Genomic DNA, 27,839 nt, shown 5'->3' on the forward strand with positions numbered 1-27,839 from the left:
AAAATCATTATTTTCAAGTAATATTATTAAAAGTATATCCGTTGAAGTTTCTAATCGTTCGTATTGCCTGCTAGTATTTTTCACATATTTATTCACGGTGACTCAACTTTCCAAAAAGTGACGCAATCCCAACCAATTATCTATACTCTTCGCGCGTGTATTTATGATAATCCTCTTACGTATCGTAGAAATAATCGAAACGCAAATCGAATTAAAATCGAACACGGATCTCCGCGGAATAAGCGAGCCTCCAGCGGTTAATTGGCATCGAATGCACGCGCTTTAACTAAAATATCATTCGATACCCTCGATCGACATTAATTCCATGACGCGGCGGTTTCTTTTTCCTCGGCAATCGGTTATGATTTGCACACGTTACGATAGCCGGCGAGCCTGTATAGTTTTTCCTGGGAAACTCGATTGCAACATTAGCAGCTACTGGATACGCGTATTAAATTATTTACTGTTTATTGAAACGTTATATCTTTGGCGTGCGGTAGCCGACTAATTTCTCGCTGCAACGCAATGATCCCGACGCAATTCCATACTGGTTCTTGTGCAAATTTTTCCAAGCCTTCGTTCCAACGTTCCAGTTGGAAAATTCTAAAATCGTTGCAAGGAATTCTTCCGAGTGTCCGAGAATAAAGAATTTCGTTTAGATATCGGATAAAGTTATTTTGAAAAAGTCGAAAGTTCTCGCCTGGCATAGCGAGAATTCTTTAGTTGGAATAAAGCGGGCTCGTCAACGTCGGCCAATCGTCCCACTTAGATGAAGAGAAAATTGTAATAACATCGTAACTCTGTTTTATGTCGAGATACGTGTGGGATAGATGTCAATTAATTAATGATCAGCTTAATTACCGTGACACTACATTTCTCTCTTGTCGTAAATCGTTCTCCAACCACGTCGTAAATATAGACTAGCATAAAAACGATATAATTGGAAGTATGAAAGGTAATAAAGAAATTTGTTCAAAAACATAGGCAGAATTTTATAATGACAGTAGCAATTCTCGTGAATGATCCTAACAAACCGTTAGTGTTTAAGTTGAAATTTCTTATACTCAACTTATTTCGGAATCATAAAGTCTATAATTTTTGTCCTCATCTTCCAAGCAACAACTAAGATTCTAAGATCTCTGGACTATGGTACGTCTTGCACAAATTCTACGACAGTTTTATAATCTACGACAGTCGATACAATGTTGAATTAATAAACAATAAACAACTATACGACAAAAATCCCACGTGTTTTTTCAACACAACAGCATACTTTTATATTATTCGACCGACTGATAAGAACCGCTAATTATAAAAGTATGCATCGAGAGTATTTGTTAATAAATATATTGTTAACTATATTCTAGTTTTTCTTCAGCACCTATCACGACCTATCCACCTCATTAGTAAGAAACTCATGGAAAAGTCAGACGCGGGATACGAGAAAGATAAAAGTAAAACAATGTTTGCTTATAATAAATTAATTCGCAAACATCCTGATCGATAAACTATGTTACGAAAATCCTTCAGCACGTCGTTGAAAATCAACTCTAACAAGCATCGTCATGCTCTGATGCTATTTCAACGATTAATAAGAATTAACAAGCAACTCATCCAGAAATCAGACACGCGTAGAAAAATAAAATGAAACTTGCGCTGCGCGAGGAAAATCGAAATAACAAAAAAAAATTCTTAATAACAGGGTTGCATCGAGTTACACATGGAACGCATACCATCACCCCCCGTCGCTTACTTCACTGTAGCTCTATTCTTCGCGCGGAGGAGGCAGAGAGGCGTAGTGCGCGCGAATAAAGAAATACTCAGCGACTCGACAGACCTAATTACGAGCCACTAAACCGAAAGCTCGAGCAATCAATCTCGCGCGCGTCGAAAGCGCCCCTTCTCGCTTCGCATCTACGACACCGACGCGCGTTTCTTTTGTTTATCCAGCGATCTACACGCCGCGCGCTTACACCCTCCACGCTCTGTCCGACGTGTGTTTTTCCAAGCAACTCGAACGCATCTCATTTCCCGTGTTAGTTCACACTTGTAGACCGCGTCACGTCGAGAAGAACGCGATATAGTAAGACAGGATTATCGAGAATCACTCGAGATTCGGCATCTTAATTTTTAACTGTTACTTTTTCTTTTCTTTTTTTTTCCCATTTGAGGTTTATAGTGAACGTTTATAGAAAATCGTGAACGACTTGGTGCAATTGCAATTACATTTATTTATGTGGTAGTGAAAATAAAGGTTGGGATATTTATCTACGTACATGGTTCTACACGATACATACGTTAAAATCATGGTGAATTTATATGCATATACGCGTTTAGTATCTCCATTTGTATAGTTGGACGTGCGTTTCCATTTCTTTAAGCAATATACACTTTCATTGTTAATATCTTCGCGTAACTTCGTGATCTCATTGATATTGCTTTATTCTGGGATTACCGAGCCATCGTAGACTGTGACGAGTTATAGTTAGATTATTTAATTTTGCGATTTTTAATCCAATTTCATTTTATTGCTAATAACATCTATTCACAGAGAATGTAATATTAAGCCTTTATATGGTAGTACATTGAAGAAACCTGTAGAAAATTTCAGTTTGGAAAATCCACTTCCTTTGAATCGTACGTTCTTGCGTCTTTTTATTGTACGTCTGCCAGGGCGTGGTACGTGTACTCGAGGGATCGTTTACTGAATTTCGATGTTTATAGTAATCTTCGACAATAATATATACCACGTTTCGTATACAAATAAAAATAACAAGAATGGCTATAGAGTTTATTTATTTTAGCGAAGCATTTTTCAGTTTTATCAGCGTCGAAAAGGTCAATTTAAACGGAACTACCAGTGTTTATTCGACCATTCGCGGAGAAACGCGATCGCGAAAAAGCACGTCAACGGGAGTCGTAAATTCCCGTTACGATTAGATAATCGACGCCACGAAATGATCGATCCCCTGATTTCTGTTACGATAATAGGTTACACTGTTAAGCTTAAGTATAATGTTTGGTGGTAACTGTTTTCGCAGTGTGAATGTAATGTGGTTGCATTTATCGGGGTTTGCTTTAATTTGTTTATCTTGAAGCCACTTTTCTATTTTTGTGATATGTTCTTGTAGTAATGTGACTGTTGTTACCGGGTTGGTGTGCCTGACTAGTACAGCTGTGTCATCCGCAAATGTCAGTATTTTGCTATTGGTAGTTGTTGGTATGTTAGCCGTGTATAGTGTGTATAGAATTGGTCCTAAGACGCTTCCTTGCGGAACCCCTGCAAAATATCGATAAATGAACATTGAATTTTACATTTGAGGTTTGCCAAATGGTACGAAGCATTGCAAACAGAGAGTCAGATTCCTTGGGCGCAGAGAGTATTCTGAACAGCTTTTGTTTCTTTGATGGTGCTACTACAGTTTACGTATCTTGGAAAAGTAGGTTCTTCCTCTGGAAGATGATTTCCCACGTTTGTTAGTTTCGTTGCATTTGGGACTGTTGGTCGTCCATTGGAACGATTCTTCTCTTTCTTCTTCTGCCAGTTTGCGACGCTGGACGTTTCTTTTGTTTGTCATAGTACGATGTCTCCAATCGGCTGTGTGGCCGATATTGATCGAAATTTCAGGTGAGTTAGCGGCTTTGTGTCGCAACTGCATTGTTTCAGTGTCAATTTGTACAGTATGCGACTGTTTGCAATACAGGTATCGATGCAATAATGAAATATTTTTATCCATTTGCGCAATTTCCACGAAACGTTATAGATGGAACAAAGTTGATGAAAATTGTCAACCCCAGCCATCTGCGTATCATAATTTTTTGCAAATTCAGGGTAAAGAACGACACCTGTATCTGTGTTCTTACGCAGAATATAGACAAGTACAATAAGTGGCAATATATTTTTACCACCATTCAATAAATATTAGGTTAAATACCATAAATTTGAAAAATTTAAGATAAATTATTACGGTCATCCATGATAAACTATTAATTAATCTTAAATTGGCAATTTTTATTTATTTGGTTGCCGAATTTCATGTATATTTTTATGACTCTCTTAAACATTTCGAAAATACTTATTTTTACTAAATATCTTGATCCAATTTCTAACATTTACTATTTAATATCTTAACAAATTCGTATCGTATGGTATCAAAGTATTTTCTTTTTCCTTTAACCAGCGAGTAATATAACAACACAGAAAATCAACAAAAACGGAGACGTCGTGTTTTCTGAAGAAAACTATGCCGCCAATGTGATATTCCGTGGTGTGTTGTAGTCGTAATGGGAAAAGTGTCACGCGAGCCATGCGATCGAGATAAACTCGAAAGCGACGAACGGTTTCGCGCCGATAAAACGCGAATATTTGGCAGAGAAGGGAGGAAAATTGGGCGGAGCCGCGCGGACAATGCCGCGCAACTGAGCACCCCCTGTAAGGGGATGAAATCGCGCAAGCGTTGTAATATTTGATATGTTAGAAAACGTTTGATTCCTATCAAATTGTAACGATTTCGTAGAAAAAGGAAGAGGACTATATAGGACAAATAATAATAAAAAATGCAGAACGGAAGTGAAATGTTGAAAAATACGACGAAGAAAATGAACTAATAAATGAGAAAAATTGGAATAACCTAATCGTTGGCTTAAATAATTACCACAGCATTATTTATGTCACTTTCTCGTGTTTCGTATCTTTCCTTGGTGAACCTAAAGTACACAAGGATTCCTTCGTCCTTTTGTCACCAAACTATGGGTGTTTGCATCTACCAAAAGTTAAAAATACAAAAATGTATGAAACGTACGTTATCTACAAAGATGTAATAAACAATATTCAAAGTTACTATTCGTTGCAATATATTCAGCGAGTGTATGAAATAGCCTACATACGAGACGTTCTTTTTATTTATGTTCGTATATCACGTGTTTAACAATTCTGAGAAAAGTTCAAGATTGAACTTCAACGCATTGAAGCTTAACTTCACCTAATTTCCGTTTCAGTAGATGTTAACCCTTCCGCTGTACGATGTGGTTATATAAACGTGTATCGCGTCTGGTTATCACAAATGTTAATACGAACACGATGTATTAGAAGTAACAACGAGCGACGTGTTATTAAAATAGGCAAGTGTTTAGAACACTTGTAAGTTTACAAGCAATGTCAACAAAGTGCGAGCTATCGAGACGTCATTCGTAAACAGTGTCGACTTTCTTTACACGCCTGTCGACGTTATTACCGTTCCAAGGTTTAATTAACTTAAAATTGCATAAATTATCCTACGTATCTCACAATTACTGTCATTAATATCTTACAATAAACGTCATTAATATCTCGCGATTCTGCAATAACCACCGATCTATTTCCTTTAAATCTGCCACAAACTATTAATGTCATTTAGTTCTATAAATAACAGTAGGATTTATTTTCCAACAAAGGTAGAGCTTCATTTGCACATTGCACATTGCACGTATCTCCTCGCGCAAAAGTCTTACGGCGTCCTTCGTTTCTAATAAACTTTCTCTGTTTGATACAAAAACTATGAATAAGCAACGCGCTATTTAAATTCCCTTGATAAATACACAGATACGTTTGTGTTTGAATACTCGAATGGACGCACCATATGCGTCAATGTCAACAATATACGACGGCTACAAAAAGTATTTGTACACACCGCTATTGTTCAATGAAACGTTTCTTGACCAGCTTGTATATTTTTTTTCCATTGTGCCAAATTTTATAATCGTACGAAAATACCACTGAATAGTACGACATTTACTACAGTTGTACCTAATTAAACTACTATACAAACGCTACAATAAACATACCGCGGAACTCCATTTATTGGAACGAAATTTTAGTTAACGTTCGATTAACCAAACTTTCGCTATCCGAATTCGCTTATCCGAAATCGACGAGCTCCTATCGTATAAAACTGTATCAATATCGATTAATATTAAACTATATAAATGCAACTGTATAAACTATTTGTCCTGCGACGAGCTCAAATAAACCGAGTTCCATCGCAGCGTGTGTAAATATTTCTGTCGTAGCCGTTGTATGTTGGCAACTAAGTGATTGCGGATTTTGTCAATACCACCTAATGCAAAAATCCGCAATTACTTAGTTGCCAACCCTCAAATAAATCTTCCAACGAAAAAACAGAAACAAAGCTCACCGCAACGGTTCCACCTGGTCCGCGCGAATTCGAAGGACAGTTCGCTGTCCCGAGGTCGACGCCACGTGGGAATCGTCCAGGCGTGGGAGGGTGTAGCGGGAGCACGGAAACCCGGTGAAAAAGACGAAAGGATGGGGTGCTGGAGGGGTGACGCTGAAAGGGCGCCCCCGCGCCTTTCCCGGCTGCTTTCGTTTCCTTCTCGCCGCGGAAACGTCGATACACGGTCGCCTGCGATACCACTCTCTGACACTTCCACCACAATCGCACAGCGCATTTTCAGGAGCGCTCAGGCCACTACGGCTAATTACCAACCCCCGAACGCTAGGGTTGAACGCGGCACGAGCACGACCACGAAGGAGAAAGCATCCCCTTCGCGGCCAAAAGAGAAACTGAGAGCTCGCGCACATGCGCCACCAGCGGCAAAGGCGAATACACGCTGCGTGTATGTGTGTACGTGTGTATGTGTGTGTTGTATACAAGACGGCATGGTGGGGCACGAGAGAGAGAGAGAGAGAGAGAGACGGTGCGATGTTTAAAATATGGAGGGTGCAAGAGAGACAGCGATCGCGGATTGATGCCACAGGTAAAAGGCGAAGCAGAGTAAGAAAACACGAGGGAACATGGACAAATGAAAGTTTTTAAAATTGCTAATTTATTTGTGTATGTACACGTATTAGTAACTTTTACATTGTGTATTCAACGAGTATGTATCGTTAAACTATCGACTTTTACGCAAAGTGGAAGAATACGTGGAATTCGAGTAATGCACATAATAATAATAATAAGATAATGTTTTTATGATAACGTAGCGGCACTCGACAACAAAACTTTCCAACGGTTTCGTCGGTACAAAGCATACAGGTCGTCCGAAAAGTTTCTTTCGTTTTATAAGGAAATAATTGATGTACAACATTTTCCGCTTTATATTATTTTATCGAATTACGTATATTACAAAATATGGATCTCTCCTTACTTAGAATATTTTTGTTTCACTAAATTCTATTTTCTGCGTAATAGCGGTCTCCAGGTCATGGATATACATAAATGAAGATGTAGAATTTTCCTTCAAGTAATTACTTGAACAGTTAATAATCGGTCCAGTACACACGTATGATAAATTTTCAAATTTACTTCTCTCCGAAACGTAACGTTTCACGAAAGAAATTTATTCCACATTTTTTACCTACTTTTATATTTAGGATAATATCCTACCGATTATTTTCTCCTATTTGACCTGGAATTTACCGTGTTCAAATATACTTGACAAATTTTCAAACTCGAAAACTCGGTATCGGACGAAAAAATGTTATTCTACATTTCCTTCCCATTCTTCCGAAATATAGGAAATCACTCTATCGCACTCTGTACGTGAAATAACGTATTGTATAAAATATGTAGAATACGGTAGTAGTCTCTACGTATAATATTCAATGTACAATAAAACAATTTCCCACTTAGCTTCCGTTCTCTTCATTATATTCATAAAGACTTTGAATTTACATAAAAATCCGCGGTCTATACGTTACATTTATTCACCGCTCATGTCAAACATAATTCGATTTTATAACGTTTACATTTAAACTTTCTTTTGCGCGCTACTGTATTTCATAGAGGCGGTCCGCGAGACGAGCGCTGAAGGAGAATAAAAGAAAAGATGATTTTTAAAGAAGATAAAATAAAAGAATGACAAAAGACTACAGTTGTCCGAAGGTTCGTACAGTTTTTGAAACTTTCTGAGGAAAGAAGGAAACTCGCAAATGGTTGAGATGACAGTCAAGGCAACTAAGAATCGCTAGAATTTGGAAGAAAAACGAAAAATGATAATCGATGATCGCGATAACGGATACAGGGGACAAAATCGAAAGTGTGACACGCGATTCGTCGCGATCCTGCTACAGATAGGATTGTTACGCGATTAGATTATTTCAACGTTCCTCTTCGACACTGACCTTTTTTTCTACCTCGACCCGATACCAAAGAATAAATCGCCGCCGATCGTTTCACCGATACACACGCGAATGCGTGACGGAAATCGCTTTTGTTTCGGCCGTTCCTCGCGAGAAAGTCGCGATAAGACGCGAAATATCGTTCACGAATTTCTGTGCTTGTTATTGCTGCTCGATTACTTTGTCCAGAGCCGAGTACTTGCTAGCGAAGGCGGAAATTTTTAGTTCCTAACGAAAAGAAATGAAGAAATTTTCTATCAGATAAGAATCATTCGCGAACCTTCGTGTCCGAAGAAGTGGAATTTTTAAAGATTTGTCGTTGATTGGGCGTCAACGAGAACGTGTTCTGTAAAAAAATACGGCACACGAAGTTACTGATAGTTTAAACGGAAGGTGAATACTACGTTCAACGTGGTTTAATAGTAACGAGACTGATTATAGTGCTGGTTCGTAAGTACCGTGATTAAGTCGCCTGTACTTTTCTTTATACGACCTCTTAATTCACATTGACACTAATAACATTATACCACAAGTTGCAAACCTTTTTTCGGTCAATATTTGTTATTATGTTTTATCAATATGAATACAGTACAAATTTGTTTTACACACGGATAATCTAATATATGTACAAGATATAAGAAGATATCTATGTCTGGTAAAGTTTAACCAGAATTTTATAATTTCCCTTTGTATTTATTTTTCGACTAAAAATCACCCAGTGTTTTATATTCTTCCGAAATATAACATGCTATATTTTTATATTTATATACAAGTTCAATCAAAATCCCGTGCAATTTTCCTTCTTCGATCGACGTTTCGTAATTTTCCTCGACTATTTCTTCCTCTCTGCAAATTCGTCTCGAAGTTCAAGTAGATTTTTTCAAGCGATCAGACATAATGTGTCTCTCAGCGAGGACATGCAGACAGGTGTCGCGTTAAGGCACGAAATTATCGTGCATTATCTGCTGGACAGGGTACAGTAATTTCACGGTTACGCAACGAAATGCGACATCGCGTCCCCTGTCGCGATCGGACACCGGCTATCGCATGATGAAATATACATGTCCATTTTGACGTTTGAACTTGTACTTATCGTTAATGTCGCTCGTCACCGTTATCTCTGACGAACGCGGCTTCTTTGCAGCGACAGGAAGTGGACAGTTATCGAGGGAAGGGGAAAACGATCGTGTGAAGATACCGGCGTTCCTGTTCCTTCCACTGCGATATCTTTTTTTCCGTCTCTTCGTTCCATTTGTTACTTTCGTGTCGTTCTGTACGTGTCGGATCAATACACCAGCGAAACGCGCAATCTTTGAATAAATGACATGCACGATAAATTAATCGAAAGCAATTTATGGGCTCGAATAAAACCCGTAAAAAATTCTTGTAGAAAATTGGACGAATATCCTGATGTCTTTAATTTTTTTCCATGAGTATACTTCAACTTTTTAAACGAGATATTCATCGTATTACGCAATTGTCGTGAGTAGATTGTTACAATAACATTGGCTCTTAAACGTGGTGAAAATTGAGCAGGTTCTCTGCTACTTTTGAACGATAGCGTATTTTATAACTATAATTATGCTCAATAACGACTATGAAATTATATTTTACTACGAGTAGTAGCATTATAGTAAAATCGACCTATACTTATGTAAATGTTACGTAATTATGTCGTATGTGTAGGGTGTGCAAGGGAAAACAGTTCAAAAGTGAAATTTCAGTTCCTCTTTCAGAGGAAGATTATTTTCGGCCGAAGCGAAGAAAAAGTCGCAACACGTTTACAAAGAACTAAAATATGAGAGAATTTATAAGAGAGACGGTAAAAAGGTCACGAAAATTTCGACTCTTGACGCAATTATTAAGATATTCAATGATATCATCTGTTGATTTATGCTGGAACTTAAAGTTTCTACTGTCTCGAGTTTCCAAAATGTGTAAAAATGAATTATTATCGTCGAAAATAGACTAATTCACAGGTAGACACGTGTGTGCGAAGATAGAATTGAAGAAAATTTTCGAACGAAAACGAAGAAAAGAAGTAGGGAAATCTCAGCGATGAATGAGAAAGGAAGAATTTAAACGCGAGACAGGAGAAATGTCAGCAAAGTTTAGGCTCGCGATTCTATTACGTAAGACACTGAGCGAACCCGTGGACAGCTTTATGGTTTGTTGGCTCGCGTGCTTGCCGCCGGTGCTTTATTTGATTTAAAAATCAGTGAAATTAAGTTCCATAAAGCAGCCGCTAAACGATCTCAACGGACTGCGAACAGGCGAGCCCGCTGCTAACCGCATCAAATCGTCAGAAAGTTCTCTTTAGTCACGGCCAGAGGCCCCCGTTCTCTTCAACGTATGCTTAGACACTGTCTAATTGACTCGTTTAACCGGCCACTTCTCCACTTTCCTCCGTCCAATACGCTGCCTCCAATTTCCACGTTGTACTTCCGCTTGTTACACGCGACCAAAGCTGTAATTAGGCGTTTCTTCAGAAATTTAACGCGAGTAGGTACCATTAACCAGTTGATTTTCTCGGAACGATAGCCGCACTGAAACGTCGAACGTCTGTACGGCCGCTTAATTACGCTGAATTTCATTAACGTTGCAAGACACCGACGAGCTACCGATCGCGTGAACGCTGCACAACTTTGGAATCAGGCACCGTCTTCCAGGACATAACTTTGTTATCGCGATGTTTAATGCAAGACGCGAGAACATTGTGAGCTTTCCAAGAAATAACCGAGAAAGATACGATCGCTGTACGGTTCGCCAGCGTGCACGGAAGCATAGGTCCTCGGTGTCAGAACCAAGGTGCAAATCGACAAGGAAATTATTATTATATATATGTGTAATTTATATGTGAAAAATTCCAAGTACAAAGCCGACAGTATATACAGAATTTTCTATTGGAAATTAGTTTTAATTTAACATATGGTCCGACTTACATTCAATTGCTTTTATCAGAAAATTCGCTTCTTCGAGTCTTAAGGTCTTAAAATATCTATAGTCGTAGGTATCAGTTTATCGTTCGATGGAAATTGTCATTTAAGAAACTTTTCGATTTTGTACGCAGAATCGAATCTGAGGAGAACATTGATTATAGAAGTTTGCTATAGACACTTTGCATGCAGACTTTTTGGTCCACAATATGGCTTTGCTTGAAGTTACTTTCACAACGAATCATTCAAATCAACTTCGAACCGTAAAACAGGATAAATGTCACTTTACCGTCATCGACGATGTAGCAAACATTCCTACGACGCGTTAAGAATGTTTCAAGCCATCTCTTAAAACAGTGTCGCGTATAAATCTCGAAAATTATCTCGCGAAACCATCCGCAAGAGAGTGCAAACTAACACTTCGTTGAAGTTCAATTTTACGACGAACTATTTCCCAGATCTCTTTCAAGCAGATAATAAAGTTCATAGAAACACAGTTCACGCGACATTTCCAAAATTACCTGCTAAAAGGATCCCAAAAAGACGGACAAAAATAATCGTCCTCCGAATTACCCTCTCGCCTGATTTCCAGCCAACCATCCGAGAAATCCATCAACATCCTCGCCACCTGACGTCCGCCGCTCTACGTTCCAAGAATCCTAGACGAATCCTGGCAACATCCCCTAGTTGTTGTCTAGGATAATCGGACAGGCGGTCTGCGCTCTAAATCAATCTCTTTTGCTAAATAATAAGCATCGAGTTAAGGGCAGAAAGAGGCTGAAGACGAGGTGGACGACGCTGCACGACGATCACGGATAATTACACGCGCGGAAATTGCGGCTGGCCCAATCTACGTCCGGTGGTCTACGTCTCAATACACGCGCGCCTCTTTCTCCCCTCGGTCCCTCTTCGCCCCTCCTCTTTCCACCACGTTCGTTCCTGACCTGTACCAGTGGCCAACCACACGCACCGTACAACTTGACGAGGAAATAGGCGCGAGAAGGACGATGAAAAAGAAAAAGAGAGAGAGAGAGGAAAAGAAACACAGTGAAGCGGCATAATGCCCAGGGTGCTGCAGGGCCCAGAGAACTCTGGGCCTCTCTCCCCCTCCATAAGTATAGGGCTCGCTTAACGATGTTTGTTTTATACATTGGCAGCCTGTTCACCGAACCTGTAATCTTTCTAAACGAGATATTACCCGGGCCCGTCCGCGAAAAACGAAGCTGCCCGCTCGCTACAGCTATAGAACTTGGCGTTCTCTCCTCCGGGTATCGAACTGGCGAAATTGGCCCACCAAAGCCACAAATTGTTCGCCATTCAAGACTACGCTCTGCATAGAGAGAAAGAAAGAGAGAGAGACTCGTGTTCGGCATCCGGACACAGGAGGTGAACTTAGTTCGGTTGTGAGTCCTTGGAAATTTCTGGAGCGAGCGATCAGCGGACATGGTCGTTCCGGGGACATGAGGTCGGTGAATGGATTGGAAGTTTAAGGGATCGTGACATCCTCGTGGCCTCGGTATAGAGTTTCGTACAAGACATTCTACAAAATGCGAAATTTATGTCGCAGCAGAAAGTTGTAGGATAAGTTCGAATTGGTAAATTAGTTCAGTAGTTGAAACATTGGGAAAATTAAAATTGAGGGTCCGAGTGTTTGGAAATCTTGTAAAGTTCCTATAGCAGGAACCTTTGAAAATTTATCGAGAAATAGTGGTTAGAAGAATGGGCTTGATGTTCAGGAGATAGGAGGATCTTAGTGTTTTTGGCGTGAAGTTTCACGCAGGAGGTTTTTTACGAACTCTACATTGGAAGAAGAAACTGTACAGTTTGGTAAATTAGTTCGGAGGTTGGAAAATTGGAGACTAGAATTGACAAGGTTTCTTTTTAAATCTTGGAGACCCGGAGCATCCAAGCGTTTGCGAAATTCTGCGAAATTTCTGTAATACGAGTACTTGACATTTCAGGAACGTCGATTAGAAGAAATTTTCAAAAATGCAAAGCAAGATCGATGAACGACTTCGAAGATTGGAGAATACATTTGTCGAAGTTTTTGAAGCTTCGTCAGAGTTGGAATATTCAAATATTTGAAAATCTTGCGTAAAGAACCTCGACGAAATATAAAATTCATGTCACGTAGAATGAATTATCATACGGATAGTATGAGCTACTATATAGCGAATATATTAATGATATTTACATATACAATTAATGTATTATACATTATATAGTATTACTCAAGAAATTAGAGATTAAAAAAAAAGAGATTACTCAAAAAATACGTGAAATTGAAATTCTATATATATGTCGGGTTAATCGGATTTGTTGGGTTGGTGCTGGTTCTTGGGGCGCCTTGTGTTTCTTCATTAGGACTAGCCATTATAGTTGTTCAAAGGTTTATATTTACAGTAATATGTACAGGAGTTGATTAAACAAGGTTTAACTGTATAACGTAAAATCACTCTTAAATAAACAATGTTCTCGGGTTTAACGAATCCACGGTCAACGGGACAACTTTTTGAACATTTAGTTATAAGCTATTCTTGAAATGACGTTAGCTATGACGTTCGGTATCTTTTTGACTAATCGTTTTACGTTGTGTATCAACTCTCCAAGGTGATCATACAAATAAAAGACTGACACGATCACACTTGTCAATTGCATATTGATCAGGGTTATCAACAAAATTCCAGGCACCGTTACTAGGCTCGCGTAGAGCCGTTATTGCTCCCGCCTCGGGACTTGTTTGTTAATACAACGTGTGTCCCTCAACATTAGTACTTCTACGTTCATCCCGAGACCGTGGTTACGTTCGGTGACCGGCAGTGTCACCTCAACCTCAAGTCCACTGTTATAATACTATATTGAACAGCTTAAACAAACAGTTTAACCGAAAGTATTGGGAATCTTCCCAAAATTCCAAAAGAAAGGCCCGATATCCCTACATCTCCGACATATATATAATTCTATATATAACTACATATATATTCTATATAATTCTATATATTCGTACACGTTTATTAGTTACATAACTGCACAGTTATGAATATACGCAATGTATCGTAGAACCAGTTGGCAGAACTACAGTTTTCTAAAGCGTTAACTTGCCCGAAACCAATCCACCTAAAAATTCACGAGCCTAAATATTCCTTTAACTTAGCTTTTGTTTTTAACTCCCGCGCAATATTTGAAACGGGTAATTTGAAATTCAAAGGTGCGGTAATTATTGAAATCGCAAGGAAAAAGAAGAAAACTACAGACGTAGGAAAGGAGAGGTTAGAGGTAGAAGAAACGATAACAGAACTAACAAATGCAACCGTGGTATATAGTCGTGAGTTGGAATCACGATCCAGATACACACACGCGTATTGTACGGCGTATGGTTCTTTCCCGAACTATTATAGTTCGCCTAGATATTTGTCCCCGTGTTTTCCATCGCTCTCGAAACTACCCCTTTTACGTATTTCTCCCCTTCGTAAAAGTTTGCGCTTGAAAGGATTTCCGATCGTCGAAGGACTGGGGAAAGTGTGCGCCGACCATAGAGGCTTTGAATCTTTAAAACGCGATGAAACGTGGTTCAGGACGGGGTATAGTCCGAGCAAATCGTGTGATTGGTAGATCGAGACAAGCTAGATTTTACGCTCTACTCTAGCCTAGATGAAGGTTTCAATAGTAAATGAATTATTAGTAGGATTTCGATACATTTATGCGACACTTAACGAGGCAAGAACACGCAGGATGCACGTGATGCGAGGGAAAAAGCACAAAATTCAAAGTAGACGAAAGAAATCTCTCTTCGGGTCCTATCTGTTTAACACTAGAACTACCGGCATTTAAAGCCAGTCAAAATGACTGATCTTTAAAGAATGCATGATAGTAGAATATTTTTATATTTACTGATCTATTATTATCTTACAAAAGAAATTCCATGTTCTGAGATCATAAAAACTACATAATAACAACTTTAATAATAAGAATAAATACAATAATGAAGAATATTCAGTACCAAAATCTTTGGTAACAAGAATATTAAAATAAATTTTCATTGGTAAATATAAGAAGTATAATATAATAATAAACGCAATAAGCGTAATAGAATAAATAAAATACAAACATAACTTAATCGTTCACATGAAAATATCAATTTGTGTAACAATCCGCATTTTATTTGTGAATTATAAGCGGACCGCTGAATTATAAGTGTTCCCTACACGTATAGAGAATTTACTGGAGTAAAAATACACAAAGCGCATATAATATGCAAAGACGTATAAAATATCCAAAGTAAAGCACTTGTTATAGTATGCAATAGCTAAAATAGTTGCCTAGCTAAATCGCATTTTTTAACATTGCCATGGTAAAAGTATGAATTTGAATAAATATCCGCAATCTGATTGTGAGTTGTATGTGAGTTTAAATTTTATTCGAATGTATATACTGACAGAGATTTCATTTTTCTAATTGGCATAGAAACTCTGCGATAGAAGTTGAACTCTTCGATGCTTTACGAATTAATGGTTTGATTTAGATGGAAATTTCTTGTTTGGAAAAACTTCGAAGATAGTGGAAAAATCTCGCCCTTACTCCACTGATGTAAATCAATTAATTTTACAAAATATACGCAATTAATGAAAATTTTGCTTATCACAATCCAATAGTTTATGAATTAATCTTTCAAGTTGGGATTGAACCTTCTTCGAAAATGCGCATCTTTGGCAGGCAAAGAAAAATAGCTGCTCCGTTTGCGAATTTGCGAACGAAACAGGCCAAGAGCCGATCAACGCGATTTTCTGCGGTTTCTCGTGGCGACTTCTCGTGTTTCGCCTGGCAATCCGTCATTTTTCTCACGACTCTTGCCTTACGCAGCTACCTTCCGTCACGAGCGACAGCGATCGGCAAGTCTGGCTCAACAAAATCGCGACACGTCGTCCAAATTAAGTCAAATCGCGGAAAAAGCGCGATGAGTACATTTTTGTCCACTCGACTTGCCAAAGAAACTTGATATTTTATAAACTACGAAGAAAGTGGAAAAGTACGTGTCTAGTTTAAAAATCAATTAAAAGAACGATTTTGATAATTTCAAGAACGATTGACAGAGAACTGTACTTTAAAACTGCTATTTTGTGAAAAATGGAAAATCTCGCTTATCACGTTTCTTATATGTACCCTTTAAATATAATGTCGTAAAATTTGTGATGTCTTCTATCTTTCTACCAGGTATATCGAGATTGAATTTTGCTTGGCCAATTTAAAATATTAGAATTTCTAGAAATACACACTGGCTCACATCTTCACAGCTAACAAACGCAGGAACACGCTCCCTCTATTCGGTGATTACAACAACCAAATCGATTCCAGGAGTTTAATCATTAATGGATAACTGCCGCCTATTGTCATTCGGAACATCAAGTAATCAAGCGAATCAAAGAAATACATACTATAATTGGATAGAAACCTCAAATAAGAACATAGAGCACATTTTCATCAAAATTGATTTAACGATAAAACATGGTCCTACAGTCGATCGTTTCAGATATACACCGTCGCAGATATTTTGTTGCAAAGTGATGTAATGTTGAACACGCGAAGCGCGTTAGATATGAAATTTATGCAACAGCGTAACATACGAACCTACGCTTCTTCTAAAAACGAATTAAATGTTCTTTAGACGCTCACTCGAGGTTTCCATTTAATCCAACAAAATGAACACTTACCGGCCGCTTTTGGTGATGACCATTTCCGTGCCGAGTTTATGGAATTTTTCCCAGAGTTCCTTGCCCTCGAGGGTTACCTTAGGATCATCCACGACACCGTCCTCCTCAGGATGATGAGGAGGTACGAGGGGATGATGAGGCCCTGCGAGGGGGTGATGCGGTGCCAGAGGGTGTGGCGAGGTGTGCAACATCCCCGGGGGTAAGGGAGGCCTGAGTGGCCTCATCGCAGGCCCACCAGGACCACCCTGATGATGGTGGTGCAACGCTGCCGCCGCGGCCGCCAGGACAGCTGCTTCTTCGGGCGTATGTGGGCCTAAGCCTAAACCTGAAACAAGATTTTTCTTCTTAGTTTTGAATATCGACGTGCGTACATATTTTTAATGCAGTTCAATTAACTTCGTATCAGAAATTTTTAGGTAAATTCATCGGGGATTATATTATATTGTTAGTTAAAATTTTTAATTTATATATATATATATAGCATTTCTTCTTGGAGAAACAGCCTTTAGATTGGCATAGTCTACTTCGTATGCCATAATAAATTTTTCAAACTAGGACGGATCGAATGTGATTGAATTAAAGGAGATATTACAAAAAATTGTATATATTAAATTTTAGAATAGAAGCGTGTTCTACATCTATTCTGTATCTGTTGACCTTTAATGGAATTAATCGATTAAATCAATGGATACGTAGTTAGAAATGCGATGATTCTCTTACAATCTCTTTTGGTTTCATTGAGCGAATTGGACTAAAATGATGTATTGGAAAAAATGTTACTATTTTTGGTATAAGCTCTGAAGAATTAGGTGAATTTCATTACTAGATATAGATACTGCATGTAGCAGAATATATTACTTTTTTAAAGGTTCTTTCAACTAAATTCCAACTTCTTTCTTGATTTATTTCTATTCAATTAATATCATGGTAACATATATATTTCTGTTCTCAGTGTTCCAATTTCCCTCCAGTTTCTTTCATCGTCAGGCTTAAATTTGGTTCAAATACACGTACTACTTTATTCTTCGTTTCGATACTCTTAATTATTCGATAATCGTCTTAACGTCAAAGAAATACCATGCTCTTTTTTTCCCATCAGCTGTTTTTGTAGATTCGTATGTAGAAAATTCCGAGAATTAATTCTGGTCGTTTCGATAATTGCCTGGTAAAGATCCGATGGTGAAAGTGGAACTGCATGAGATTAAAATACCAAGAGAACCCCGAAAATGATTTATTTTATCGCGGCAACTGTTAAATAACTGTAATGCACGGGACGATAAACTTTATCTTCCGCTCTGGCCGCCGTGAATCGACAACAATATGCGACCGCGAGTGCCGGTTTGATAATGCACATTTGCAATTCCCTCGGTTGTTTAATTAAAATACTATTAGCGTTTAATTACGACCGAATTAATACCATCGCAAAAATAACAATAACGTATCACTTTTCGCTCTCGTTCGACGAACGTCAACCCTTCATGGAAAAATATCCTGCGCGGAACGTTCGTTCGCTGGTGACCTCCGTTTGATCATCGAAGATCGTAAAATTAACTTTTTATCATGACCTAATTTTAACAATCACTGAATCTATCTCGATATTCAAATGAAACTGAACTTCAGGTTTAAAGTACTAGATAATAATATACATCTAGGTTTGAAAATGGAATCAGCGAGACCTGAAAATTAATCAGAGCTGATTAAAATTGACTGTAACATTTATTAAGGAAAATTGAATTTCATAATATCAATGAATTTAATAATTTCATGATAATATCTACTATTAGATATGAAAGAATATAATCTCGGTTATGTTCAAACTGTTTCTCTAACGAATCGGAATAATTTTTGCAACCTCGTTTCATCGCTAATCATGTAATTAACTTAAGTAACACACTGAACTAATAATTGTATAATGCGCGATATCGTATGGCGAAAATACAAATCTGAGAAGAATCGTCAATGTTACAAATATCAGAAGTTTGTTATCAATATCAGATGTTCGCGTTCCGAGGTTGCTTTCTCAAAGAATCGAAGGGGAGAATCGAAGACGTGGTTTCCATCGCGATCGATGCGATCGATACGAGAGAAGGGCAATTGGCTGGAACAGAGATTGCTCTATTGACCCTCGAACGTCGAACGCGTCAGCTCTATTTTTAAGGTGCTGCGTATATGTTGAAAGAATTGCGAAGAAGCGTTCGCGAGCCACTCGCGATTTCCTTCCAAAGGAAGAAAGGAAAAGAGAAAAGAGAAACGAATGTACCTTCCGGCAAAACTTTCAAACTTCTTGCAACAGAGCAGCCAGAGGGCACGAGAACAGGGGCTGGAAAAAGTAACCAGTAGTTTGAACGGGGGTTGGAAACTGTCAGCCGATCCACCCTCGCCAACTTTAAGCGGCTGTCTTTCATTCTTTATCCCTTGATCTCGTTGATTCTTGAATCTCTGAGTCTCGCGTCGCCAATCGTGTCTCAATTGCCACGATTATTGCAAAATCTTCTTTTCTAAGCTGTGCATTCTTTAACAAAGCGGAACGTTGTCTAGTAACTTTGACTTTCTTCAGGTTCTTTTGCCATTGTTGAACACAGTACGATGAAATATTCGAATTGATAGATTTTTTAGTTGATCATGAGTAATATTAATTTTGCTAAGATTCTACCGTGATCTTCGAGATGGAGGTTCAACCTTGAACAAATATGGTGAACAATATATATATATATTGTATACATTGTGTATATTACATATATGTATTATATATATGAATATGGTGAATATATAATATATAATCCTCCAATATATTGTACATAGATCTTACGTACGATTTGAACGTGTACTAAAAAAACACTGGACAGGTATCGTGTAAACTGAAAAAAATAAGGTTTGAGTAAATAGCGCACACCTCCGAAGGAATTAATTTTAATCTTTTTTTAATAGAACCCACTATTTAATCACGCAATTAGCTAACTGCTTTCAGTTACTCATCGCGTTATATCCTATTATAGTAATGTTTGCACAAATCAAAGTTATATTATTATATCGTCTAATTTATCGTTCTATGATAAAAGTGGCATGGAAGTGGACGCGAGATCTTCATAAATTCGTCGGTTCCCTTTCAAGTAAATTAAGAATCAATTACATGCGACACTTAAGATAAGCAAAGAAGATGCGATCGACTTTGAAATTCCTATTAGCGGTATCATCCATTCGCTTAGTTTAACGATATCTTCTTCCCAAATGAGATTACCAGTCCCAATTAAACAGATTGCCGTTTATTTTCGAATTAATAATCGCTACGCTAACACACACACACACAAAAAGGAGAGGAGAAGAAAAAAATCGTTGGCAATTTTTACCAACAAACAATCTGCATGGGAAAGAGAACCTTCTATCCGACCATCGACCGCTTTTTCATGCGAACAATTTCATTATTTACAGCAGCCTATCCTTCGATTCCCAACATGTTTTCTCTACTTCCAACCAATCACGAACTACCTGTTGCACCAGGGGCAAAAAAAGAAAAAAAGAAAATAACCAGCACTTTCGTTCGCAAAAATTTCATTCGACCTCCGACCGGTTACAAAACTACACTTTGGTCTAAAAAAAAAAAAAAAAAAAAAAAGGATGTTAACTACCATACAACCTACACTTTTGTTTTACACTATTCCATTCTATGAAACGATACACCGTCATATCCTTTGTTCCAACAATTCTACTTTTTAAAAGAGTAGATCGTCGATTATTGTTAGAATGTTAATCATAAAAATATAGGCAATTAGTAACGTATTTATTAAAAATTATATATGTATATTTCCTGATTTAAATGTTCGACTTCAACGAAGGAATTACTATAGAATTTGTTATATAATATATCATATATATACAAATATAATATGATATAGTCTATATAATATAGGAAATAATAAAACGTAATAAATTCAGGTAATACGAACATCCGTATTTGAAAATCGTACCATAACTTGTTAACTAGAATTTTCCAGATCAATTGCGTGAGAATGGCTTATTCAAATGGACTCGTCACTTTATTAGTTCGGATAATCGACATTTTATCCTCTTTAAGTACTGTAATTTGCAAATTTTGTTTTCATCGCAGTCATCCAACCTCTGATATATCCTATAAATAAATAAATAAATAAATAAAAAAAAGAGAGATAAATTGCTAATTACATGTCTACCTAAACGAAAATGATATTTCATTTCTAAACTTTCTGACGTTTCTATTCTTCTTTATTTCTATTCGCCAATAAAATCCCGAAATTATTCATAAAAATTGCAAATTACAGACTTTAAAAGAAAGAATATTCTAAACTTTTTCACTGTTCTTTTTTTTTTTAATCTTTATTCACCGATGCAATTTTGGCACATCGAAATTGCAAATTACTCTATTTCCTTAGAGCAAAGAAAATGATTCTTTCATTAGTCCCGTTTCTCAACTTTTTCAACGTCTCTGTTCCTCTAAATTTTTACATATCAAACCAATTATCAACAAATTACCATCTCCACCAAATCAGCTTAACGATTCGCGTTTACGAGGTTTTCCTTTGCGGTGACTTTTTATCCGCGATTTTAAATGAATGTAGGTACTTGACCGAGCCGGCTGCGAATTATCATTCATAACGATGCAAATCACGATTATATTATTTATGACTAATGACGCGGTTAATAGTTAACAACACGGACACGGCTCCCGGTATTTTCTTTCCGTTTCAATCAATTACCGAGCGCGACGGGGAAAAATGCAAACCTGTTGCCACCGTTAATGACTTCATGATTGTTATCATACAAAGTCTGCACGAGCCGATCATTAACTCCATACTGTTTATCTGTCTCGTATACCGTTCCTTCGTGCATCTCGTGTTCTGAATGTTCACCGCCGTTCTCCTTCATACTTTTTACGTACAATGAGCTTCGATTTTGTTATAGTCGAAGGAATAAAAATTAAAGTCGCTATTTGCATTCTAGAATTTTACACAATCGAAATTAATACATTGTTCAATAGACGTGCAAAATGTTAACAACCTTAAAATCGATCGACTCTTTTTAATAACCTTTGATCTTTACCTGTCACTTACCATGCCAAAAACTTTTCTGCTTTTAAGAAAAAATGACAATTATAAGATTTAAGCGACGCCTTTGATTCTTACATATTCGATGAAAAACTGGGCAGGTAATCTGGTTGAAAGTAAAAGCGTAAAATTTGAAGTTTCAAAGTATAGGAAATTTCGTGATATTTCTCGTGTGGTTAAAATTGTTAAAATTCGCAGTGGCCGCATATTACACGCAGAAAGGTTGTACAATTTGCTTGTTGATTTTCTTCCACAAGCTTTGTAACGGAGCAATTGCATCACGATGTTGATATTCCTCTCGGCGCGCAGCGGAAACCTGGTTATTAATAATTTGATAATATTATTTCAGCATAAACGAACGATCCACGCGGTGCAATTAAATTGCATTGTTGTTGCGTCGTCGTTGAAACTCGCCGGCCCCGTGGATATTTCGACGAATTTTCGGCAAAGAGCGCGACAACTTTGGAAAACCAGTACCTTCAACGTTTCGCGTTCGACGCAATTATTCGTGCGTTACCACTCGCCGAGATAATTACTGCTGCTCGTGTGTTTTATATTTTACATGTTAATGACGATGATTCATCGAGGTCGTTGCATGTTTCGATTTCCAAACCACTTGTTGGCTCGAATCCTAGATTGACAAAAAGAATCCATATCTTCTTGATTTACGTTTATATTAAAATATTCAATATCTTAGAGTACGCGATAAGGACTGAATATTTTTCTCAATTGAAATTTATATTAGAAGATTCAGTGTCTTAAGACACTGATAATAACGTGATAATAACAAAGTATATATCTTTCTCTACTTAGATTTATAATAAAAAATTCAATACCTTAAGACATGCGATAATAAAGCAGTATTTTCCTTGACTTGTATTATTACTCCGAAATAAATTTCAAATTTCATTATCTGAAAAGACACGTAGGAATTTAGGATTACCATAAAAAATTTCATATATTTTTCTCGATTTAGATTCATATTAAGAAATTCAATACCTTTTAAAATACGTGACAAAAGGTACCTATATCGCGTCGATTTAATATTACCACAAAGTTAAAAATACTTACTTTTCTCTAACCTAACTTCTCTCACTTCAGAAAATCGCTCCATAAAAAGGTTAAATCAGAGTATAAATACCAATACATATACAGTATTATTATATATATTAAGTATGTGATTACCGTACAAAGCTTCGTTCTTCTTTTGAATCGCTTCAAGTAGAATTCCAGCGATTGAATTTCCAAGGGAGCAATTATCGAGGTAGAACGTCGATTGAACATGGATCAGAAGGAAGGCAGAAACGATTTTCCGGGTGAATCGCGTACAACAGGAAAAATCGAGCGGTCAGTCTCGATAAACGATCGCTCCATTTTTTATCCGGGTGAATTTCACCTGGAAACGTGGACTACAATGCCAGCCGCCATTAATTGCGCCGCTTTCTATCGGTCGTCCGTTTTTATCCTCCCCCCCCCCCCCCAAGAGCGGAATACAGGGTGTCTCGAAAAGTGCATGGCTCGATTCAACTCGATTTCTTCCACCAGAAATATTGCACAAAATATTTACACACGCACACCCGTTTTGTTAAAAAATCGATTTGTATCTGACACTTCCATTTTGTTCAAAAATCAACTTCGAAAATAGAATGCATTTATCGACACTCATCATGATATAAAAAGTTCTCTGTACTATTAATCAACTGAAACTACTGATGTTTGTTGCCACGTATAGAAAATATCATAATTCGAAAATATGATAGCACGTAACAATGTTACAAACAAATAAAATTAGATTAACAACAGGATATATTTCTCGATGCTTGTCACGATACAAAAAATGTGATCGATTCTTTCGTACGTGTATATCGATTTTTTCTATGCGTATTATACTACCAACTTTTTACATATCGATTATACAGAACATGTTATAATTTGAAAGTATTATGACACGATAAATAATAATTCAACTATTAATCGAGCTTATTCTAATGAAATATTAATTGTGATACACGGAAACAAAATTTAATTCTATCGATTGTTGTTATAACGTAAACGATACTATAGATTCTTTGATATATCGATTCTCTTACGTGCACTACTGGCATTCGTTATCGATTATAGAAAATGTTATAATTCGAAAATATGTATTAATTTATCATTTGTAGTTGATCATTTGAAAATATTCAGAAGAATTAATTTCCAGAAAAAAATGTTACGATAAACCAACGCTTATTATGACACGAAATATTATATATCGATTCTTCTCTTTACATTATTGACAATCGCAATCGATTATAAGAAGCGTTATAACTCGAAAGTATTACAGCACGACAAACAATAATTCGACGCTTAATCAAACTAATTCTAAAGAAACAGTACCTAGTTTTTAATAGTGACGTTTAAATGATTCGTGGAATGAGAATTTAATCGATATGAAGGAATCGTGAACAAGATACAACTGAACGAAAGTCTTAATTATTAAAGAAAGAAGAAAATACTGTATTTACGGAGAGTTACATTACCTAAGTTTTCTGCACAATAGCTCGCACATTACACAGGTAAATACGCAGTACATTCACTAATTCACCAGTTAACCAAACGAAAACAAACGACCAACAATTTATCAAAGTTCCGCGAACACAACGCTAACCTATCTTATACCTGCTTCGTATACATCGCGTCTAAACTAAACATCAGTAATTACGAAATCTGCGTAGATGTCTCTGCGGTCGGACATGTATACCCACCATGGCGCCTATATTCAAATCGAAATCTAATTAAATAAATATTTTATTAAGATGAAATAACGATCAACTCTGAATATTTTTGCGTAATAATTTACCAACTAACGATATGAGATAATTTATAGATTATAAATTATAAATTAAAAATTGATACACTATGAATTTTAGTAACTTTTATACTAAAAATTGTTCATCATATTGGTAACAATCATCTATAATATATATTATATTCATTGCCCTTATATATAAATCCATTTTGTAAAATTATAATGCCTTCTTATTTTATAAACTTTCTTTTGCCTGCTAACATGCGCTATGTATATAGCATAAATAATTTCAGAATTTTACTAGCAATATTATTATTTATAATGTTTATTAGTGTACTTGTTATATCCATTATTTCTTATTATCGTAAATACTTGCACTGTTTCAAACACTGACATTGTTTCCTTAAAAGTCGATGAACTTCTCGTGTATAACTATAAATTCCCAATACGTAACAATGGATTTTAAGACGCTTAAGCTGATATGGGAGAAATTTGAGAACTAAAAAATGGTTGGTAAAGGAATATAGAAGATTTGTGAGCACAAGAATTTAGAGTTCGAGCAGAAGCTATATTATAACTTGAATAGTTCTTGAGCGAATTTCGAGTAAACTTTGAGTAAAAATTTGAATAAAATTTGAGAAATTTTGGTAATGCAAAGGATCGAACCGATCGAACGCGTTTTCCTGGAATAATCGACGATTTCGCGACACCCGGTCTGCTTTTCCCGTTTTCTTTGGGCGTTTTCCTCATTCCGGCCGTTTTCTCCGGGACCACGGGTTACGCGGTGAAGTACGTGGCGCGAATTTCGAATGCGGCGAACGTCGGTCATGCCCTTGGCGAGATTAATCGCTGACCGGCTGCGGTCAGTTGGCTAGCAGCCCGGGTAGAAAAGAGGAAGAGGCCGAGAAATGACGGGACAGACGGCCAATAAGAATGACGGATCGCTTGTTCCCAATGACGCATCGGGGAAAAGCGCTACCGTGCAACTTTTCTAATTCTAACGTCTATAAATCGCTTTCTAAATCACTAAATTGATCCTTTCGCAACAAGATTAACGTTAGAAAATTCTTCAAAGATAAACGACGTTACGTGTCAAGATTTATCCATTAAAAAGAAAAGTTGTAGAAATTCTATTTATGTTTCATCGAGGGTAGATTCCGTTTTATTAAAAAAAGAAGTTTCAAAAGATCAGCGGATGTACGATTTACGGATTACTTTCTAACTCTACTGGTCCTTTCTCAAACAGGTTAACAAAATTCTAATTTTCATTGGAACCTTTCATTAGAAAGAAAAGTTTTACAAGTTGTACGAAGATTAAATCGATTCTCGAGTTGCAGTCAAATAAACCGAAGATGGAACAGCGATGGTTCAACGAGATCCTCCGAATGGTTTTGTATTAAAAGAACAAATTTTAGAAGTTTTACGAATGTACGGTATACAAGTAGCTTCCTATGTCGATTTACCGGTCCTTCTCAAGATGTCAATGTTAGAAAATTCTTCCAAGGTAAACGAATTACGTACAAAAATCTTTTTCGTTACAAATAGAAGTTGTAAAGTCAGCTCAGGGTTGCGTTCCACTGTATCGAAGATACAAGAGCGATAATCCAAAGAACAATTTTTTATTGTATGTATAATACTTATTGTATAGTAGTTGCATGAACGTATGATCGACTTAGAACGACGTTCGATGGTGTTTGCAGCGAACGAGCGAGTGCTTTGCATTTTCTAGCGCAGTAGCTTAAGTTTAGCGACAAACGATCAATAAAGGCTCCGCGGTTTAGGAGCACGCTTCGCGCCTATCGCCTTCGAAACGAGCATCGGGCGGCTCTTCGTCGACGGATATTCTTCGCACGTCTCGAGATACTCGGGCCGAGGGCCGCGCCGGGGAATGCAAACTGACTGCAATTTAAGAGCCGAGGGAAACTGCGAGACGAGAGCACGAAAATTTCCGCCGTCCATACCTGCCAAAATCGATCTGTCTCCGCTTCTTTTAACCACCATTGTCACATTCTCTTCTATTAAGAACCGTTCAGGCTTTTTCCACTAAGAAGCTTACAAGCTTTATTAAACGAGGATCACTTGTATAGAATAATCAAAGTTCAAAGAAATCAATCGATATATTGGTTTTCCATTTAAAGGTTTGTAAATGGAATTTAGTATATTTATGGGGAAAAAGAATTGCTATTAATTATAGCTTTCAACCTTATTAATTATAGCTTTTAATTATAGCTTTTAATATGGTTTCACAATTGAAAGTATCGTTAGCGTGAGGTTTGATTAAATTCCATGACCGCATCTGTACCAATTACTAGAGACTTCAATTGTGCAGAATCTGATCTCACATCCTTGACAATTTCGGCAAATCAACGAATGCGTCTCGAAATATTCGCAAGCTCTCGCAAACCATTTGAATCTATTCCAAAGACACCGAGATTAAAATTAAAGCGAAGATTAAAATTCGAGATATTCGTTGAGGTGTACAAGATTCGTGTACAATAGCGGCACTAATTTAATTATGAAAAAGCGTGCTGATGCTACATGTTTTACGGTTTCGAGTTTTCGAAACCGTTTAGAATCGCGGAATTCTCAGGCCAGCGTGTTAATTTCTTGAAAGAGTGCGGTTGCTCGATTGGACTTGGTGCGACGAGTACGCAACGAAGACAACACGTGTGGACGGGCTTGGCGAATTAATTCATCGTTGAGGTAAACGAAGGGAATAACTAGCTGAAGCGGATGAGGTGGACGCGTGTAATAACGAGATGTCAGATAAGACGAAGCGAGGCGAGTCGGCTGAAAATCGCTTCTCTCCGCGCTCCGATTCGCTTGTTCGCGCTGCTAGCGTGACACGCAGCCGCGTGCGACCGATACTCGACGCCGATCGCGCTCTGCACGAGATCCAGATCGCCGGAAATCGGCGCACGTCACGTTGCGCAGCTCGAAGACAGCCTCTTTGTGCGCTCGTCACGTCAAACGTTTGCAACTTCTTTTTGCACAGACTTTTGTTCAACGATCGCAGATGATTGAATCGTTCCTTTTTTGTGGTTTACCCTGACTATTGAATAAAGCTTCTTGCGCTCCTTTTTGGCACTCGAACGTTTGGCCGAATTACGTCAGAATAAAGATCACGTTTCCTTGGTTTGGCACCAAACGTTTTTCCAGAGTTTCGTCCAATGAAAAATAAAAGATCGAATAGTTTCTTCTTTCGTG

The 27,839-nt window shown here is 37.5% G+C and overlaps 1 protein-coding gene across 3 annotated transcripts in view; it reads right to left on the reverse strand.

Annotated features, from left to right (window-relative positions):
• bi (T-box transcription factor bifid) overlaps positions 1 to 27,839 on the reverse strand; it is a 168,934-nt gene that overhangs the window by 129,995 nt on the left and 11,100 nt on the right. For all 3 annotated transcript variants that reach the window (XM_069128602.1, XM_069128600.1, XM_069128601.1), the window contains exon 2: positions 16,764 to 17,088. In XM_069128602.1, the coding sequence (XP_068984703.1) occupies positions 16,764 to 17,088 (325 nt within the window). The remainder of the gene's footprint in view (positions 1 to 16,763; positions 17,089 to 27,839) is intronic.

The sequence above is a fragment of the Bombus flavifrons genome, chromosome 15 (genome assembly GCF_040668555.2).
Source record: "Bombus flavifrons isolate JBK064 chromosome 15, iyBomFlav1_principal, whole genome shotgun sequence".
Lineage (NCBI taxonomy): Eukaryota > Metazoa > Arthropoda > Insecta > Hymenoptera > Apidae > Bombus > Bombus flavifrons.